Below are 19312 nucleotides of genomic sequence, written 5' to 3' on the forward strand. Positions count from 1 at the left end.
CATAGTAGTCAAACTTTGGTTTATTTATAAAATCAACATCTTTTATCCTTTTAAATGTTATTTGTCCTTATAATGCTCCCTCTGTCATAGTGCATCATACAGTGTCCCAATAGTACAAATTTATTCAACAATATACCTTAAGTATAAAGGAATATTATTTCTTTAGCTAGGCTTCAGTGGTTGGCCAATACAACAAAAAGAGAAAAAGAAAAGTCAGTATCACACTACATTACAGACACTAGAGTAGTATCCAGTAATAACAGCCAACAGATTTTCATAGAAAAAAAAGTGACATGGTTTGTTTGCTATTGGTGGGATATTACTTTCAATAAATTCCTCAAAATTTGAGACTCAATTTTATTTCATGCTAATCCCATCTCTGGATAAAACTGGCAGTTTTCAAAAAAAATCCATAAATAATTCAAACCGTTCAGTGGAGGCAGGTGCACTGCTGACATGCTTTGACAGAAAAAAAGGCTATTATCTTCTAAAAGAGGCCATTCTAAATCAATAGCTTGCTGTCATTCACCTTCACTTCGGAGTGATTGGCCTTAACTTTGATTTAATAGTTGATGTTTAGGGAACTCTTTCAGGAAACTCTGAAGACCACTTATTCACTCATATCCCATCTTTACTTCTACTTTAGCAACACAGAACTGTCATTGTAAGAAAAAATATTTCTCCTATTATGTTTTTAAAAAAGCCCTTTCACCTAATCTGTACAGAAGAAGACAACTGAGCATTTAAATTAGGTCTTGCCTCCTTTTAGTACTCACAACACAATAGAAATGCATTGGAATATAACTAGTTATCTTTAGTTTCTTACAGCTGATATTTTCATGCGAGTCATGTTAGTTCAAAATTATTAAATAGAATAAAAGAAATAAAATAGTTAACTTTAAATGAACTTTCAATCTAGACGAGATGGTCTCTTATGGAACATTTTAGCCTGCAGGGCAGAATTTGTGTTTCCCCTTCTGGCAGTGAGAGTACAACTTTTTTACTAATCCTTCCTCTAAATGCAAAGTTTCTTTATCTGGAGTATCAGAAACATTTCTTAGATGCCTCTTAGATTTTTCCGACACAGCCTCTGTCATACTCCTAGATGCTGTAGTCTGCTCCGTCACTACAGTTGCTCCAGAGCCATGTAGAGAGAGAGTTGCTCACCTTTGTTCATTTAAATTCAAGTGACTTTATTGGCATAGCTGCAAACAATACAACACTGCCAAAGTACATTAAAACTATACAATCGTAATCAATACCCAATAATAAATGTTCTCTCCAGTGAGCCATTTTTTTCGTGATCATTTGTTCGTGATCACACAGTTCTCTACATGGCTGTGGGGTGGCCCTAGCAAGACCGGTCATTGCTGGGTGGCGTAAAACACATCGTCACCAGTGCAGCAGCACATGAACATCGCCACAGATTTCAAACTCCAGTAAACCGCAAATACAGAGAGATTTACCTGCCAGTGATGAGCTTAATCAGCATTGTGTGAACTTGTTTGGTACGTGCTTAAATGTAAAAGACCTCCATTCATACATGTACAAGTTCCGCACTCTAGCTTTAACTTAGATAAAAAGTACCTTGTTACAAGACGATAAAATATCACAAGCAAAATTGTTTGGGCCACATCTTCCTAGAAACAAATGTAGAAAGAGTTCACATTCTCATTATAGAGAATATTTTCTTCTTGCTTTGGTGGCTGTGTGTTTCAGTTTTCAGGATTTCTCTTTATTTTAACAGATATTTGAACGCAGACACAGCACCTTGAAATGTCTTATACTTCCCCGCCCTCAGTGATGATGCACCACATAAACATTACATGCAAACTTCTTCTACTTGGACTTAACGGATCTTTGAATGTGGTGGTTAGATACAGGGTTGTCTGCCCCAGCTGATTGTTTGAATCCAAGCATGAACAAACAAAGGAACTGTAGTATAGGTGACGGTATTTACAGTAGCTGTAGGAGGTGCTCTTCAACATTTCCTGTGCAAGTTGCTGAAATGTGCAAAAGCTTCACTCGTGGAGCGGGCTTTGGTCAGCGGTCATCCAGGACATTCAATCAGTCAGTCAGAAAGCAAGGGTAAGATCAGACCCACCTATGTATTTGCAGTGGACATTTTCCAGGAATGGCAGCTGTGACTGAAGGAGGTCCACTGTTGTTAAGGAGATGTTTTTGCACCGCGAGATGTCGAGTGTTCGCAGGCGCTTGCAGTGCTGCAGCAGGAGGAACAAGGATCTGAGGAGTCAAGAGATTAGGAATTCATCCTTTATCCTGGGCTACAGATACAGTAGGCGTGGGTTTTGCATGCCACTCACCTGTCAGTGATGTTAGTACAACAGGAGAGGTAGAAATGCTGCAGTCTGTGTAGGTACGGTGCAGCCTGTGCCACTCCATGGTCACTGATACCCGGGCAGTGGCTGAGTGCCAGACTGGTGAGGCTGCGGCAGTGCCAGGCGACCGACGCCAAGCTGGCATCAGTGATCTCCGGCAGCATGGAGAGAGACAGACGGTGGAGGTCTGGGTATCGCACCACCTTAGCAGAGGAGAGACAGGATTGACTCCTGATTTCAGTCTTCCTGCATTCCTGCTACAAACTGAAACATTTGCTTCTCCTCCGCCTCTCACCTGTGTGATGCTGCTGTCAGTGAGTTTGGGGCAGGCGGAGAGGTCCAACTCCTGCAGCCTGTTAAGAGCTAAAAGTGAAGCTCCAGCCTGCTGTTTGAACTGCTCCAGGTCATTCTGCGTCACCAGCTTGGGTCGCTCCTCAAATGGCAAACGAGGAGGCTTGAAGAAGCCCATGTTGCCGAATGTCCGGGTGAACCTGGGACCCTTGTCTCCCTGTTGAGACGAGTACATGAACACAACAGCTATATAAAATACAGATACTGCAACTTATAGAGTATAAGGAAAGATATTCCCTAATTTTCCTACACCCTCTCACCATTTCCTGGTCAGGCTCACATTTGGATGTTTCCACCATCCCCAGCAGACCCCAGTCTGTGACTTCTTTACACCAGCCGAGCCGCAGAACTACCAGCCTCTGCAGGTAGGTGGCTATAGCGCGCACAGACAAGTCAGTCACATTGACACATGACGTCAGGTCTAGCTCGCGGAGAGTTTCCCCAAGAAGCTGGGTAAGAGATAAAACTGCAAGATCCTGAAGAGAGAGGAGGAAGAAGATAGTTTTTGTCCCCCTCCCCATGTATTATTCACACAGACACGGTTGCAGGTTTAACACACATACTGTACAAACAAACCTACTGACCCTAATGTAGGTGCAGCTCTTGAGGCTGAGTGTTTCCAGCTGTGCTCTGGCAGCACTGGATCTAGTCAAGCCTTTCACCATCTCTGTTCCACTGACGTGCAGACACTCAGACAGATCCAGAGTCCTCAGGGAGGACACAGACAGAAGGTCAGCGAGGCCTGTGGATGACATGAAGTCATCACATTGAAGTGGAACACATTTTTTAGCAGACAGCAGGCTGGGGTGGTAAAAGTGCATGGGAAGATAATTCACAAAAACAAAAAAATTAAGTTAATGTGGGTTTAACTTTAATATTAAATTATAATTAGCAGTCATGATCAGGAATAAGAGATCTTAGCAAGTACGGGGCCTCCAGAGGATGAATCCTAATATGTTTGGTGACTCCCTGGCTTATGCTCTAGCATCAGCGTAAGGCCAAACATTTCATCTGAACACAAGGAATATTAAGGTCTAATGGGCAGAGTCCCTTTTCTGAACACATTCACGTTACCCAGAAGATGAACACTTTTCAATCTGGACATTAAGCTTTTTTTCAGTGCCACTTTGCATGACAATATTTCATAATACAACAAGTTTATTGCCGTGCCTTTTTGCTGAGCACATTCATGCTCCCAATAGGAAGTAGCATTTCATTTTTAATTTCCCCATAGCCCATTCCCCATTCGCTTGAGCTATCATCAGAACCTTTTAGTTTCTTTACATTTATTAATTCATTTAAGTCTATGATACACATAAAAACAAATACACTATGAGCACCTTTTTCAGTGATCCTCCAGTCGCAGGACAAGGAGAGGTGTGTCAGTGACTTCAAGCCCCGTGCTATGGCCTCTACAGACCTGTTGGTCAGCTCAGTGCAGGCACTGATGTCCACTCTCTGGAGACTCGGTTGGTGCTTCACCAGAACCTCCACCGAGTAGTCGGTCAGCTCCTTACAGCCGTGCAGACACAGTTCCTCTAAGACCAAATCTTGAACCTACAGGCAGAAAGAATATCAAGAAGAAAAAAAACACTGTGTGTCTTCTATGAGGACAAGCATTTGAATTTATCTTCAAAGAAGTTAAAGAACATGCTAAAATCATGAAAATATTCTAAATCATTTATGAAATCTTTACTAGTATAAAAGCAGACTGTTGTCTCTGCATAAACCAGTAAAGAGGTACCAAGATATGACTTGAGTAGTTTAATTTGTGAAGAACCATTCGTGGCTGCTCAAGCAATTAAGAAGCTGTTGTAAGGACTTAAGGTATCCCGACCTGTGCAATACTGCGTAGTGACTCAGGGGTGATGGAGGTTCTGCTGAGGTCCAGAGCAACAAGGGTGGATTTCTGCTCTGTTAACAACCTCCGCAAGTTCCTCAGTGACAGCAATGCAGACGAATCCTCAACTGCTCCCACCGGGCACCCTCGATACGGGTCAAACTCGAAAGCGATATGGCAGCCGGCCAGCGAGAGGCGGCGGAGGTGTGGGGTACAGCCAGTGAGCCGATTGAAGGTGAGGTCCGAGAGGTAGCGCAGGTCGGACAAGTCCAGCTCCTCCAGACCAGACAGGGCTGACCTTACCTGGAACAAGAAGATGGAGTTTGAACTGAAATTGGACCATAACTACAGGTGGAAAGACAATAAAACTGTGCAAACAAAATGACAATAAAAATGTACTGCAGGGAATGTGAATGGAAGGTTTTATTTACCTGCTATAATACTGAGGAGAACGCCCATCATTCACCCTTATGATTACATTTATAATCTCTGCCAACACCCTCTTCTCCCCTCTGGGAAGATACTAATCCTGGCTTAAGACAGAGCTATACAGGTAGAAATGTAGGAGAAAGCAGAATCCAGTACTGCTCTACAAAGACAGTAGCCAACTACTGAAAAAGGAGCAGTGTTTTGTGATTACATGAAACTTCAATTAATAGCCGAGGCTTTTATTTGCCTTAATCGCTTTCCTCACCCTGCCTATATCTGGGACAGGCCAGCAAAGATGGGAAACAGGCTACTAATAAAATTGTTTATTTCAACCAGTACTTGAAAAAAATATCAGATAAAAAATCAATTACGAATCATTTATATGATCTACCTCCGAGAGACCCATCTAGGCCAACCTCAGACAGACAGACGGACCGACAATCCATACGAGTTCTGTAAGAGCATCCTGTAGGTGCAGAGAAAGACACCAAATAACCTGTGCAGAGCAGAGCTCGGCCAATACCGCCTCCTACTAAAAATACAGAAAAGATCACTTAAATTTTACAATCACTTAAAATCAGTTAACCACCAGACATATCATCACAAAGCCCTAACATACCAGGAGCTGAAACCAGAGAAGAGTCCCCTCAGCCAGCTGGTCCTGAGGCTCTCTGCAGTAACAAGTCCCCAACAGCCTCAGGACAGCAACACCAACTCAAGCAGACCAAACCAAATTATCAGCAAGCAGAAAGAAAAATATATTGAATACTGGAAAGAAACGACCAAAACACAAAGTAAATTACAATGTTATCTGACCCTAAAAAGAGAATTCACACTGATTGACTGAACACACAATTACCTGAGTACAATAAAATGTCCCAAATTAAGAAAAATGTTGACAACATACAGACTGAGTGAACACAGCCTGGCCATAGAAAAGGGTCGCCACAGACAGAGCTGGCTACCACAAGAGGAGAAACTCTGCTCCCAGTGTGACAGGGGACAGGTAGAGACAGAGCTGCACTTTCTAACCTCATGCCCCAAATATAAAACACTAAGACAAAAACACTTTACAAACATTTCCTAAATATACCCCGAATTCGAATTCATATCTGACACACAAAAACTCCCCTATTTACTGGGAGAAATGCGAAATAATTTCTGCAAAATATGTCTCCTCATGCCATGAAGTGAGGACAACCAGTGGAACCTCAGACTAACAAATAATTGTACAGATTTTCAAATTATTATTATTTTGATCATTGATATTTTAGTAATTGATTTGTTTTTACATTTGATAGTGATTTCTTTGTAATCAATTAATTAAATGTAAATAATATATATATATATATATATTTATTTTTTTTAACACACAAACGCTTTGATTACTTTACACTACATTCATGCCAATAAATCTAATTGGGGGGGGGGGGGGGGGACCATACCAGTAAATTGATATGATCTGATATCAGATATGAATAATACTTTGGCACTCATTGTTTCCGTAAAATTAACTGAACGATTGTGTGTAACTATCCATATTGACAAAAGTTTAAACATATTTGTATGTGCAATATAAGCAGGTTCAAACTAGCTCAAGGGGGCGACCCAGGGGGCTTTCAGAGGTTTTATACTAGGGGTGGGGGTAAAAAATAGATACAGCATAGTATCGTGATATTTGCCATGGCAATACTGTATCGACGCCAAGTATCGATATTTTAGTATATAAATTGTAGATGGGAGTTTTAACTTTTTGGTACTAGAATAATAAAATCTATTGCTTTTTTATTCCACTAGAAAACTTAACAGGACCATATAGAAAAAGTGATATGAACAAACAGAGAAATGAATCTTTTAGATAAACAGATGTTGACAAAGTTTGACTTTAGGAACCTAATTGGAAGTTGGAAAAAGGTAATAAATTGCAATATATCTCAATATATTTAAAATCGCAACATAAATATCGTGATAATATCGTATCGTGGGGCCTTGGTGATTCCCACCCCTATTTTATACATCCAAAAATAAAAACCAGAACCAGGCTTCTAATTGAGACCTGTGTTTATTTCTCAAAATGTGTAGCCGCACCAGGACAGTAAAAGGGACAGGTGTCTAATTGGGACTAGGGTTTTAATTGAAGTTACTGCATTCTGCTAGTTCAAATGAATTAGATGTATAAATTACCTGTCTTGTTAAGTTAATTTTAGTTAGTAATTAGTTAACAAAATAGATTTAAATATATTTACAAGTAGCTTAACCACAACAAATGATATGAATTCAACTAGAGTTGTAGTGTATCTCTGCTCACCTAGTTACGTTAGCTTCAGCAGGAGCTGTTCTTTTTTCTTCATCAGGATAGAATTTAGCTTCTTCCTCATTTAGTTATGCAGAATATCAAACTGAGTTACCAAGATGCTGGTACATAAAGATGAATTATTTATAATAATAAATAATAGATGGGAGAAAATCTGTGTGAATCGTAGTTTTAGCTAAGGCTAGCTGTAGCAAGCTTTCAAACTAGCTCTCATTTGCTTTAGCTCTCTTCAACTAATAGTTGGTGTTTCTGTGACAGAAGGTGCAGTCAGTGAGACAACTGCTTCAACATAACACAGCCAGTGCAGGTAGTTATGCTAAATGCCATTTTTTAGAAACTGAAATTTATAAATGTTGTTTTTACAGAAAGGTATACATTTCTTTGACTGACACACACACACACACACACACACACACACACTGTTGTCTGTGCTCCTCCCTGGAGAGGAAAGCCCCAGACATGAAGAGGCTGTCCAGGCCCCTGAGGTCCAGCCTACGGAGGGAGGTGAGGCGAGGAAGGAGGGCCAGCAGTGAGGCCTCGGTTATACTGCTGCCAGGGAGTGCCAAACTCTCCAACTTAGAGCCCAAGCAAAGACCCACCTGAAGAGAAAGACAAAAAGAGATCGCATAGACAATCACACATGATGGGAGACAGAGAGAAAGAAGAAAGGATGCGAATTCAAAGAGAAGATAAAGAGACAGTGTTGAGTAAAGCAAATATGGAAGCTATGGGGTGGCAAGGTGGCAGGAGGACAGAGAGAACCATGCTGTTTAATACACTACCTGCTATCTCCATGCCATAACATGCTAAGTATATGTAAAAACTGGTACTGGACTTATACCTCTCCTTATCTTTCGGTTTAACAACTTGGTAGTACACAAAATCTTTAACGGGGAATTCAATGGTTGCAAGCACATACACACACATTATTGTAATAAGGGTCAGTGACAGTAAATTGAACTTAGGACAAAGGTGGCGTGTCGTAATTATGAATGCTACATCGTAGTCCGTATGATGGGAAATTCATATGATAAGAGTGATACCATGGAAATAATCAACACAACGCAGGTTTCAAAAAAAGTATTACTTTATGTCACATGTCTTGTTCCTGGCTTATACTACAATGTTAGCCTTTCAGGAGGAGACACTCCCTATCCTGTCCTACAGCAATCTGTTGCTCGGGGTGGGGGGCTTTTTTGAACGCACAAGGAAGTGTGTGAACGTTTTAACTGAAAACACAACACTAAATAAAACCGGTAAATTTACTTTTTGTTTTATTTTTAAACTGTCACATCTTATAAAAATCTGTCTAAATGTTCTTCCCCGTGTTTTTTTATACTTTTGGTCTTTCAAGATAAGTATCTCATAATACTGGTTGGTGAAATCTATGGGGTATTGTGAAGAGGAAGATGCGATACGCCAGACCCAACAATGCAGAAGAGCTGAAGGCCACTATCAGTCCAACCTGGGCTCTCATAACACCTGAGCAGTGCCACAGACTGATCGACTCCATGCCACGCCGCATTGCTGCAGTAATTCAGGCAAAAGGAGCCCCAACTACGTATGAGTGCTGTACATGCTCATACTTTTCATGTTCAGTTGGCCAACATTTCTAAAAAATCCTTTTTTGTATTGGTCTTAAGTAATATTCTAATTTTCAGAGATACTGATTTTGGGGTTTTCATTAGTTGTCAGTTTTAATCATCAAAATTAAAAGGAATGAACACTTGAAATATATCAGTCTGTGTGGAATGAATGTATGTATTATACAAGTTTCACTTTTTGAATGGAATTACTGAAATAAATAAACTTTTTGATGATATTCTAATTATATGACCAGCACCTGTACTATGTGTGATGGCCTTTTAATAACACAAGCACATCTAGAAAATATTCTGAGAGAAATGTATGACTTTAGCAATAGAAATAGTTCAGTTCCACTCATTCTTAAGTTGAAGCTTGGGTAATTAGAAAACTTTACATGAATCTCCATCATGATTAAAGCTGTTACACTCCCCACAGCCATCCAATCAATCCTAATCGTACAAGCCCTCATCTTCAGCTATAAAAAGACCTCAGAATCTCAAAATGCGGAACTACGCCCACTCGTGCTAACCCAAGAAGTGTGTAGGGTTTTTTTTAATCGTAATGGCATACTGCACCTCCAGAAGCAGAGATCTCGACATACTGAACCCATCGAGCTGGCTGATAATCAGACTGCAGTGTGACTTTCCGCCAAGACCTCTGATCAGCTCCAGGGATGAGGCTGAAGCTGGGAAGCAGAAAGTGACGTTTTTCTGTCCAGAGATACAGAAAGAGAGGTAATATGTTAACTTTGCCCTCAAGCATGCTCCATAAATACAGATATTTCTAATCAGTCAACACTATGGCGTCAACACACCATCTGAAGAAAGTATTATGCAAGTGTATAATCCATTGTGCAGCGCACCCCCGACTCAGGAAATTACCTGAAAGCGCAGGTCCTGACTGGCACTGTACCAGCTGCGACACACCATCGAGGCTTCCCTCCTGTCTGAAGCGTGAAGAAAGCTCAGGATGTAAACTATGATCTACAGCAAGAGACAGAAAGACAGCATTAGTTTGCTAAAGTTTACTGATCCTGGAAGAGAAGAATCCACCCCAGGGTTACCTGACAAATTACAGCATACTGTATGACTGAATAACATGTTGTCCTTTGACAACAACAGTATGTCAAGCCACGTGCTCATCCGCCAGGAGTGCACTGTGGCTCTACTGGCAGCTCCCATAACTTAGGTGAGTGACTCTATGAATATGGAGCAGGGTGTTTCTGTAAACAAGAACAGTCTGTAACGGTACTAGCTTTTTCTGACCTATACCTCCACAGGCAGCTCAGGTGCTTCCATGTCCTCATCCATCTCAGCTTCGTCTCCTTCGTTATTATAAAGGACAGCAGACCATCACAAGTGAATCAACTAGCCATTCAGTAGCTAGCTGCACAAGTTAAAAGGCTGCAGCGTTAACTTAACGTTACTTAACTAACGTTAGCGTTTAAGCTAATAGCAAATATCGTTAACTAATCACTAAAATGACCAATTTCAGATCAATGGAAACCAATGAAGAGTTATGCTGCCTGCTGTCATCGCACTAAGCTACTTTATACTGGACCGCAGGCTGTACATTTCCATCTGACTTCAGTTGGCTCAGCTGACCGCAGAGAAAACACGTGCGTCAGGAGGCAGGGCATTGTGGGAAATGAGGTTTTCCTGATGTTCCCTCGACCTGTAGCTGGACTGCTTTCCAAACAGCCACAAAAAGACGGTTGGTGCATTGACCTATTTTTCTCGTAATTATGAGATCTGGATCTCGTAATTAGAGATAACTGGAAAGGTGCCATTTATTACTGAGTTCGGTAAAGTTGGAAATATATTCACAGATTCGAGCTTCCGGGATCAGTAACTTGTAAGCAAAACGTGTTTAAATCACAACGACGCCTCTTTATTATCGTAGTTATGTAGACAACAAGCTACAAGTACATTTTCACATAAATGAGTCTTCCTAGGAGCGGCACAAATAACATTGGTCTCGACGTGCAGCAGACTGTGAGACGAGTGCGCAGGGACCGTCTACAAAGTGCAACACCGAAAACACATTCTGCAGAGATATTCTTCTAACTTCACACTTATACAATGTAGTGCCTCCAAAATCACCTTACACATTAATGATATACTGCTGGTTATACTACAACACTTAGTTCTGGGGGGGAAATACTTTTGCATACCTAATATTAGGTAGGCCTATTTTTAATATTTAATAACTACACTGTTAAAGGCTGTAGTGTCTCAAAAATTACCCCAGGTATCAGTGATCTCATGTTGTACTGTTTTTAGAAATATTGTTTTGCATAATTTTGGAAAAGATTTTCTCTTCAATTCACTTTTTCAGAGTTTTAGTGTCTCAAAAATCACCCCACAAATCATTGATATCCTGCTTGTGATACTTCAACACTTTATAGAAATATAGCTTAGCATAATTTTGGGGAATTTTTATTTTCAATACATTTACTGTAATAAGCTGTAGTGTCTGCAAAATCTGCCCAATCATCAATGGTCTCATGTTGAGAACAGGTGCCACCAATCAGGCAGACAGACAACTTCACCTGAAGGTCTGCCAAATAACGTCCCCCAATACTTTAAAGAACTCCACATCATGTCCGTTTGGTAACAATCTGGGAACATTAAAAGACAATGTCCTTGACACAAGCAGCGAAGTTCTCAAAATGTTCTGGGAAAGTAAAATGTCTAGCTGGGTAATTCAATTCAATTTTATTTATATAGCGCCAAATCACAACAACAGTTATCTCACAGCGCTTTTCATAAAAGAGCAGGTTTAGACTGCACTCTGTGATGTTATTTACAGAAACCCAACAATTCACACCAAGAGCAAGCACTAGGCGACAGAGGCAAGGAAAAACTTCCTTTTAAGAGGCAGAAACCTCGAGCAGAAACATGGCTCAGGGTGGGCAGCCATCTGCCTCGACCGGTTAGGGGTGAAGGAGAGAGAGAGAGAAGGGAGGCAGCCTACACAATATACACACAGAGGTACAGACATTAAAGGTAATGTTGCTATAGACTAAATGAAAAATAGTATAGATATTTATAGTAGTGTTAATGATTATAATAACAATAATAACAATAGGACTAGTAACAATAATTGTAGCAGAGGGTGTCAAGCAGGAACACGGAGGCAGCAGGTGACTCGCAACCACAGATCCAGACTCCACAGCTCCAGAGCCAGAAACACCTGCAGTAAGTGATAGGAGGAGAGATGAGAGGGAAGGAAAGGAGGAAAGGAAAGCACAAGACTACGGGAAAGGGAAGAAGTTCAGTTAGTAACATGCATTAATGGGATGAGGTTGCATACAGAGGGAGAGAAAGTAGAGGAGAGAGGAGCTCAGTGCATCATGGGAAATCCCCCGGCAGTCTAGGCCTATAGCAGCATAACTAAGGGATGGTTCAGGACTCACCTGAGCCAGCCCTAACTATAAACTTTATCAAAGAGAATGCAGAGAAGCTAAGACAGGAGAAATGTGATCTCTTTTCCTGGTTCCAGTCAGAACACGTGCTGCAGCATTCTGGATCAGCTGAAGAGTCTTAATGGACTTTTTCGAGCAGCCTGATAATAAGGAATTGCAGTAATCCAGCCTAGAAGTAACAAATGCATGGACTAGTTTTTCTGCATCATTTTTAGACAGGATGTTCTTGATTTTTGCAATATTACGTAGGTGAAAAAAGGCGTTCCTTGAAATTTGCTTAATGTGAGACTACATGTCCGACATGTCCTGATCAAAGATAACTCCAAGATTCCTCACAGTGGTGCTGGAGGCCAGGGCGATGCCATCAAGGGAAACTATATCTTTAGATAATGCGTCATGGAAGTGCTTGGGCCCCAGAACAATAACTTCAGTTTTATCTGAGTTTAACATTAGAAAATTACAGGTCATCCCGGTTTTAACATCCTGAAGGCACATTTGAAGTTTAGCTAACTGATGAGTTTCATCTGGCTTGATCGATAGATATAACTGAGTATCATCTGCATGACAATGAAAGTTCATGGAGTATTTCCACTCTGTACTCTGTATAACAGTGAGGTTATTTTATATTAAAATCCCCCAAAATTACCTCAAAGCAAATTTTTTCAAACTAAGTGTTGCAGTAGAAGACCACTGATGATTGAAGTGATTTTGGAGACACTACAGCTTGTAACATGATATTTACAACCGGCATCTCCTCATCCCCTTTTCTCCCCAACCACACTAATAATTGGTGACTCCATAACCAGAAACATTTAACACTACCACTCACTGCTTCCCCGGTGCCACCATGGCTGACATTTTAAAAAAACTCCAGGACCTAATGCCATCGCTCCGTTTTTATCTCTGGTCCCATTTCCACAGTTGGTCGCGGTGCTGGCCGCTTCAGTAGACTCCTTGGCCTCCACAACTGGCTCCAGTCCGCCTGCAGGGCTCACGGTGTGTATTATGTGGATAATTTTAATATTTTCTGGCAAAGAATGTCTCTTTTTAAGACAGACGGACTTCACCCAAACAAACAGGGCTCAGAAATGTTAGCTGCTCACATACAGCATGTGGTGCGGTCCACACATGACTTACGTGAAGACTAATCATTCATGCAGCACACCTGGACACACCACCGGTCACTGAACAGATCTCTGCCTCACTGCCACTAACAATTGTCTCCACCTGCTGGTATGTAAAGCCGTCTGCTCCCAGCGCTGTTCCAAAGACTTCTATTCCTGTCATCATCACGCATAGACCAGTAAACCGAAATGTGCACATCCCACACAGAAATATTAGTAATCTCTTAAGGATTAGGACAACTGCACCAACTCCAGCACCCAGAACAAACTCATTTAAAATGGCTCTCTTCAATGTGAGATCTGTCAAGTAAGACTTTTATCTTAAATGATTTTATCTTGTCTGCAAATCTAGATTTTATGTTTTTAACTGAATCCTGGTTGCAAATGAATGACTATAGCCAGCTAGCTGAACTGTGTCCGCCTCAATATGATGTTTTAGTCAACTGAGGGTCAGTGGTCGTGGTGGTGGGCTAGTGAGCGTGTATAGGAAAAAATCATCAAGTACGCTGTGATGAATTTAACTCCTTTGAAGTTCTCACTCTTAAACTTGGAGGGCATCATATCATCATATTTGTTATAATTTATCGCCCCCCAAAACCGCCTGGAGGATTTTTATCAGAACTTTTTATCTACTCTGGTTTTAAATTATGACAGAATTGTTCTTTGTGGCGATTTTAATATTCATGTTGATGACCCCAACAATGTTAATGTAACTGACTTTTTAAATATGGCCACTTCTTTTAACTTCAAACAACATGTCAAAGGGCAAACACATAACCGTGGTCATACACTGGACTTGGTTTTTACCCTGGGTGTCAGCATTTCCTCTGTGGAATTAGTGGACATGACCATATCTGACCACAAATGTATTGTTTTTAGCTGCGATTCGCCTGTTACTCATGCCACCTCACCAAGCTCCGTGTGTTCTTGCATCTTTAATGAACAAAGTGTTTCAAAGTTTTGCACATTCTTTCAGAGCCAAAGCCAACACCTGTCTGATTCCAACACCAACAATCTGGTCGATCACTTCAATCATATCTGCTTGTCGTCACTAAATATTACTGCTCCTCTAAAGGTTAGGCCTACGTCTAAAGCTAGTAAGCAACCCTGGATAAATTACAGCATTTTCAGCCTAAAAAGGGAATGCAGGAAAGCAGAGCGCAGATGGAAAAAATCCAGTCTCCAAGTCCATTACCTCAGTCTGAAGGATTTATTAATTAACTACAATAACATGGTTAAGGATGCGAGAACACACTGTTTTTCTGAACTCATTACTACACATAAACACAATCCCAGGTTTCTGTTTAAGACTGTGGATCAGCTGGTAAACCCAACCCCTCCTTGTGCCTCAGCTGGAAGTAATGATGACTGTGAATTGTTTTTATCTTATTTTACCAATAAGGTGGTGTCAATCAGAGCCTCTATTACCCCCACAGCCTCTTACTACTTACCAGCAACAAGACAGTTTTAAACAGTTTTATCCCATCGACTTGTCTGAGCTTTTAAAAACAGTATCACAAATGAGAGTCCTCCAGCCCACTTGATGTAATACCTACAAAGTTTTTACTGAAAGTAATAGATTCTGTTGGGCCCCATTTGATCTCTGTTTCAACAGCTCCCTATCTACTGGTTGTGTCCCTGATTATTTTAAAACGGCTTGCGTGAACCCACTTTTAAAGAAACCTGGTTTAGATCCCTCCCTCCATCAAAATTTTAGACCAATTTCAAAACTGCCTTTTATTGCAAAGATTCTAGAAAGAATTGTGTCCAAACAGCTGCTCACTGTACTGGAAAATAACAAATTATTTGAAAAGTTTCAGTCTGGTTTCAGGAAGTACCACAGCACTGAGACTGCCCTGCTTAAAGTCACCAATGACCTTTTAATGTCTGCTGATGAAGGCATGTGCTCAGTCCTGGTACTCCTGGACCTTAGCGCTGCTTTTGACACCATTGATCACAACATCATGTTAGACAGACTGAGGCACTGGGTGGGGATCTCTGGTACTGCCCTAGAATGGTTTTCATCCTACCTGTCAAATAGGAAGTTTTGCGTGTCTATAAACAACTATGTCTCTTCGTTCTGTCCAGTTAAATATGGTGTGCCTCAGGGGTCGGTCTTAGGACCCATTTTGTTTTCCTTGTATCTGCTTCCCCTTGGACATATTATCCATAAACATGGCATTTCTTTTCATATTTATGCTGATGACACACAAATATACTTGCCCGTCAGATCCATAGACCCTGGAATGCTGAGTTCACATAACAACTGCCTTCGTGAAGTTAAAAAATGGATGTCAAATAATTTCCTCCAGCTGAACTCCTGAAATCCTGGTCATCGGGTCCCAGCAGATGGCAGATGGTTCCCTAGTAAATCACATTAAGCATGTTGCAAAGAACCTTGGTGTCTGGTTTGATAGTAATTTAAATTTCGAGCAGCACACCACAAAGCTTGTTCAATCATGTTTTTATCAACTTAGAAATTTTAACTTTTAAGGACACCGAGACCATTTTACACGCCTTCATCTCATCACGCCTGGATTATTGCAACAGCCTTTTCACCTATAAGTTGCTGATTTTTAGGATTTTATTTCACTGTAATTAACTTGTGAGAAATTAGCATTGGTCACAGGGTTTTTATTCCTAAGGAAAAGGTTGTCTGATTTACAATAAACGTCTGCTGGCATGTTGGTGAGAGTTTTAACATAGACCAATCAAGAGACAGAGAAACATCTGATGCCATATACATTTGCATTTCCTTTCTTTGCTCAGGAAGAGTTTTTGAGTATATGCTAATTCTCTGCCATTTGTTTATCCTTCATCTACCATTTGCTGGCTGTTGTTTGCTTTGCCTTTTCAATGTTTTCTTGCATTGTTTTTTGGGGTATTATTGTCTTTACACTTTGTAACTTGTTTTTGAAAAGTGCTCTACAAATAAAGATTATTATTTATTCGACACTTTTATCCAAAGCAACTTACAATCGCTATATATATCAGAGGTCGCACACCTCTGGAGCAACTAGGGGTTGAATGTCTCACAGTGGATTCGAACCCAGGTCTCTCACATCAAAGGTGTGTGTCTTATCCACTGCTCCATCACCACCCCTTAGCAGTAACAGCGAAGTTATTGAATATTATTGAATATTAAAATTCCCCAAAATTATTACTGGATTTCTACAAACTAAGTGTTGTGGTATCATCAACATGAGATCACTGATACCTGGGGTAATTTTTGAGACACTATAGCCTTTAACAGTGTAGTTATTGAATATTAAAAATAGGCCTACCTAATATTGGGTATGCAAAAGTCTTTCCCCAAAACTAAGTGTTGTAGTATAACCAGCAGTATATCATTAATGTGTAAGGTGATTTTGGAGGCACTACATTGTATAAGTGTGAAGTTAGAAGAATATTTCTGCAGAATGTGTTTTCGGTGTTGCACTTTGTAGACGGTCCCTGCGCACTCGTCTCACAGCCTGCTGCACGTCGAGACCAATGTTATTTGTGCCGCTCCTAGGAAGACTCATTTATGTGAAAATGTACATGCATCATGTTGTCTACTTAACTACGGTAATAAAAAGGCGTTGTTTGTGTTATAAACACGTTTTGCTTACGAGTTATTGATCCCGGAAGCTCGAATCTGTGAATATATATTCCAACTTTACCGTTATCTAGTAATTACGAGATCTTTTCTCATAATTATGACATCTTATCTCGTAATTATGAGATCCTGATCTGGTATTCATGACATCTTTTCTCGTAATTATGAGATCCTGATCTCGTAATTATGACATCTTTTCTCTTAATTATGAGATTCTGATCACAATTATGAGATCCTGATCTCATAATTGTGACATCTTGTAATTATGAGATCCTGATATCATAATTGTGACATCTTGTAATTATGAGATCCTGATATCATAATTATGACATCTTGTAATTATGAGATCCTGATCTCGTAATTATGATGTCTTATCTTGTAATTATGACATCTTAGCTCGTAATTATGACATCTTTTCGCATAATTAGGAGATCCTGATCTCATAATTGTGACATCTTGTAATTATGAGATCCTGATCTCGTAATTATGATGTCTTATCTTGTAATTATGACATCTTAGCTCGTAATTATGACATCTTTTCGCATAATTAGGAGATCCTGATCTCCTAATTATGAGATAAGGTGTCTATTTTTTTCTTTAGTGAATACAATGCGCTTCCGTAGTTTAACGCTTTTTCCTAAATAAATGGAACATTATTATACCTCCCCCCGACGTTGATACGAAACTGGAAATTTTATGTTGGCGTTTCCTTTCTAACACAAATTACCAGGAAGTTGTGAAGATGTTTGATACGAAATTCAAATGAAAGGAAAGTTGCAAATTAATTCTTATCACCAAACCAACTAAAAAATCACCCATTGGTCTACTTTAGTCCATATGCAGCTGAATGAAGAAAACCGCACTGTGGTAATCTAGTTAAACCAGGAACCACATTATATCTTTAAACAGATGGTTGGCACATGCATGGCAAATCTATTCCTCCCTGTTTAGTTTTTGCTGTTTTGGTTTGTTGCACTTTTTCATGTTGTCTATGAAGATTCTCAGTCATCCAGGTCATAGTTATCCAACGAAGGTTAAAATGAAGGGCAACTGGACTTGGTTGAAGATACTGGAAGACGTTTTGTCCCTTATCCAAAGGACTTCTTCAGTTCTGACTGACTGGCAGGGAAACTCAGTTATTAAGAGGACAGGAGCCTGCAGATTGGTGTTTACAGAAAACCCACACACACAGACCAATACCTACTCTTCGATTCACACCACCCACTGGAGCACAAGCTAGGGGTCATGAGAACACTGCACCACAGAGCGGAAAACATACCAACAAGCGCCCAAGCCAGAGAGAAGGAACAGAACCACCTGAAGGGGGCACTTACAGCCTGTGGATACCCTAAATGGACCTTTGTGAAAACAGCCACAAGATCCAAGAAGAACAAAACTACAGGGGAGGAGGAAAAGAAGGTCAAACGCAACAACATTGTGATTCCATACATGTCTGGAGTATCAGAGAAACTCAGGAGGATTTTTAACAAACATAACATCCCTGTGTTTTTTAAACCCAAGAACACACTAAGACAGATGCTGGTCCACCCCAAAGACCGCACACCCAAACACAAGAAAAGCAATCTAGTGTATGCGGTCCAATGCAGTGAGGAATGCACAGACCTGTATACTGGGGAGACTAAACAACCACTACACAAACGCATGGCTCAACACAGAAGGGCCAACTCCTCAGGTCAAGACTCTGCTGTCTACTTACATCTGAAGGACAGAGGACACTCGTTTGAGGACCACCAGGTGCACATTTTAGACAGAGAAGATGGATGGTTTGAAAGAGGTGTCAAGGAAGCATCTACACCAGGGTTGAGAAGCCGTCATTGAACAGGGGAGGGGGTCTACGCCACCACTTATCCCCCACTTACAATGCTGTCCTTTCATCACTTCCCAGGAAACTCAACAAACGTAACCCATTGGCCTCAGGTGAAGATACCAACGATGGTCGTTCAGTCTTGGCCACAGGTAGTCTCAACGATTGTAACGACTGTCGTCACAACACCAAGGAACACTAACGAACCAGCGGTATCGATGACCCGGGCCAACGACCCCACTGAGGTTAAATAACTGAGTTTCCCTGCCAGTCAGTCAGAACTGAAGAAGTCCTTTGGATAAGGGACGAAACGTCTTCCAGTATCTTCAACCAAGTCCAGTTGCCCTTCATTTTAACCTTCGTTGGATACTTTTTCATGTTGTTTGTCAGACATTTTGACCCTAAGTAGTCATCGCAGGTCAAACAAAACTCAGGACAAAATGTCATTTATTCAAACAAAGTTCACAAAAGACAGGGC

General features: G+C 40.7%; 1 protein-coding gene across 3 annotated transcripts; it reads right to left on the minus strand.

The window, feature by feature from the left end:
* Positions 1-2: 2 nt before the first annotated feature.
* Positions 3-10446, minus strand: lrrc29 (leucine rich repeat containing 29). Of its 3 annotated transcripts, none has more exons than XM_038705405.1 (11): positions 10132-10446; positions 9742-9843; positions 9436-9570; positions 7696-7872; positions 4528-4836; positions 4031-4247; positions 3275-3432; positions 2951-3166; positions 2635-2847; positions 2325-2542; positions 3-2244 (listed from the first exon to the last, which is right to left on the minus strand). In XM_038705405.1, the coding sequence occupies exons 1-11, from the start codon at positions 10168-10170 to the stop codon at positions 2076-2078; spliced, it is 1953 nt and encodes a 650-aa protein (XP_038561333.1). In that variant the 5' UTR covers positions 10171-10446; the 3' UTR covers positions 3-2075. The 3 variants fall into 3 exon arrangements, with proteins under 3 accessions (XP_038561333.1, XP_038561334.1, XP_038561335.1); XM_038705406.1 differs by having other exon boundaries at positions 4528-4833; positions 7693-7872; XM_038705407.1 differs by having other exon boundaries at positions 10126-10445.
* Between the last annotated feature and the right edge of the window lie 8866 nt (positions 10447-19312).

Source organism: Micropterus salmoides, unplaced genomic scaffold (genome assembly GCF_014851395.1).
Source record: "Micropterus salmoides isolate LMB-PRFRI ecotype aquatic unplaced genomic scaffold, ASM1485139v1 Ms_hic_scaffold_8, whole genome shotgun sequence".
Lineage (NCBI taxonomy): Eukaryota > Metazoa > Chordata > Actinopteri > Centrarchiformes > Centrarchidae > Micropterus > Micropterus salmoides.

Excerpts from the sequence above, each read along its gene's own strand:
- lrrc29 (XM_038705405.1), bottom strand. The coding sequence starts at position 10,170 with ATGGATGAGGACATGGAAGCACCTGAGCTGCCTGTGGAG. Across the intron at positions 4,248-4,527 it reads CACTACGCAGTATTGCACAG|GTTCAAGATTTGGTCTTAGA; the intron begins GTCGGGATACCT and ends TTCTGCCTGTAG. Across the intron at positions 2,848-2,950 it reads GTGAGCCTGACCAGGAAATG|GGAGACAAGGGTCCCAGGTT; the intron begins GTGAGAGGGTGT and ends TCGTCTCAACAG.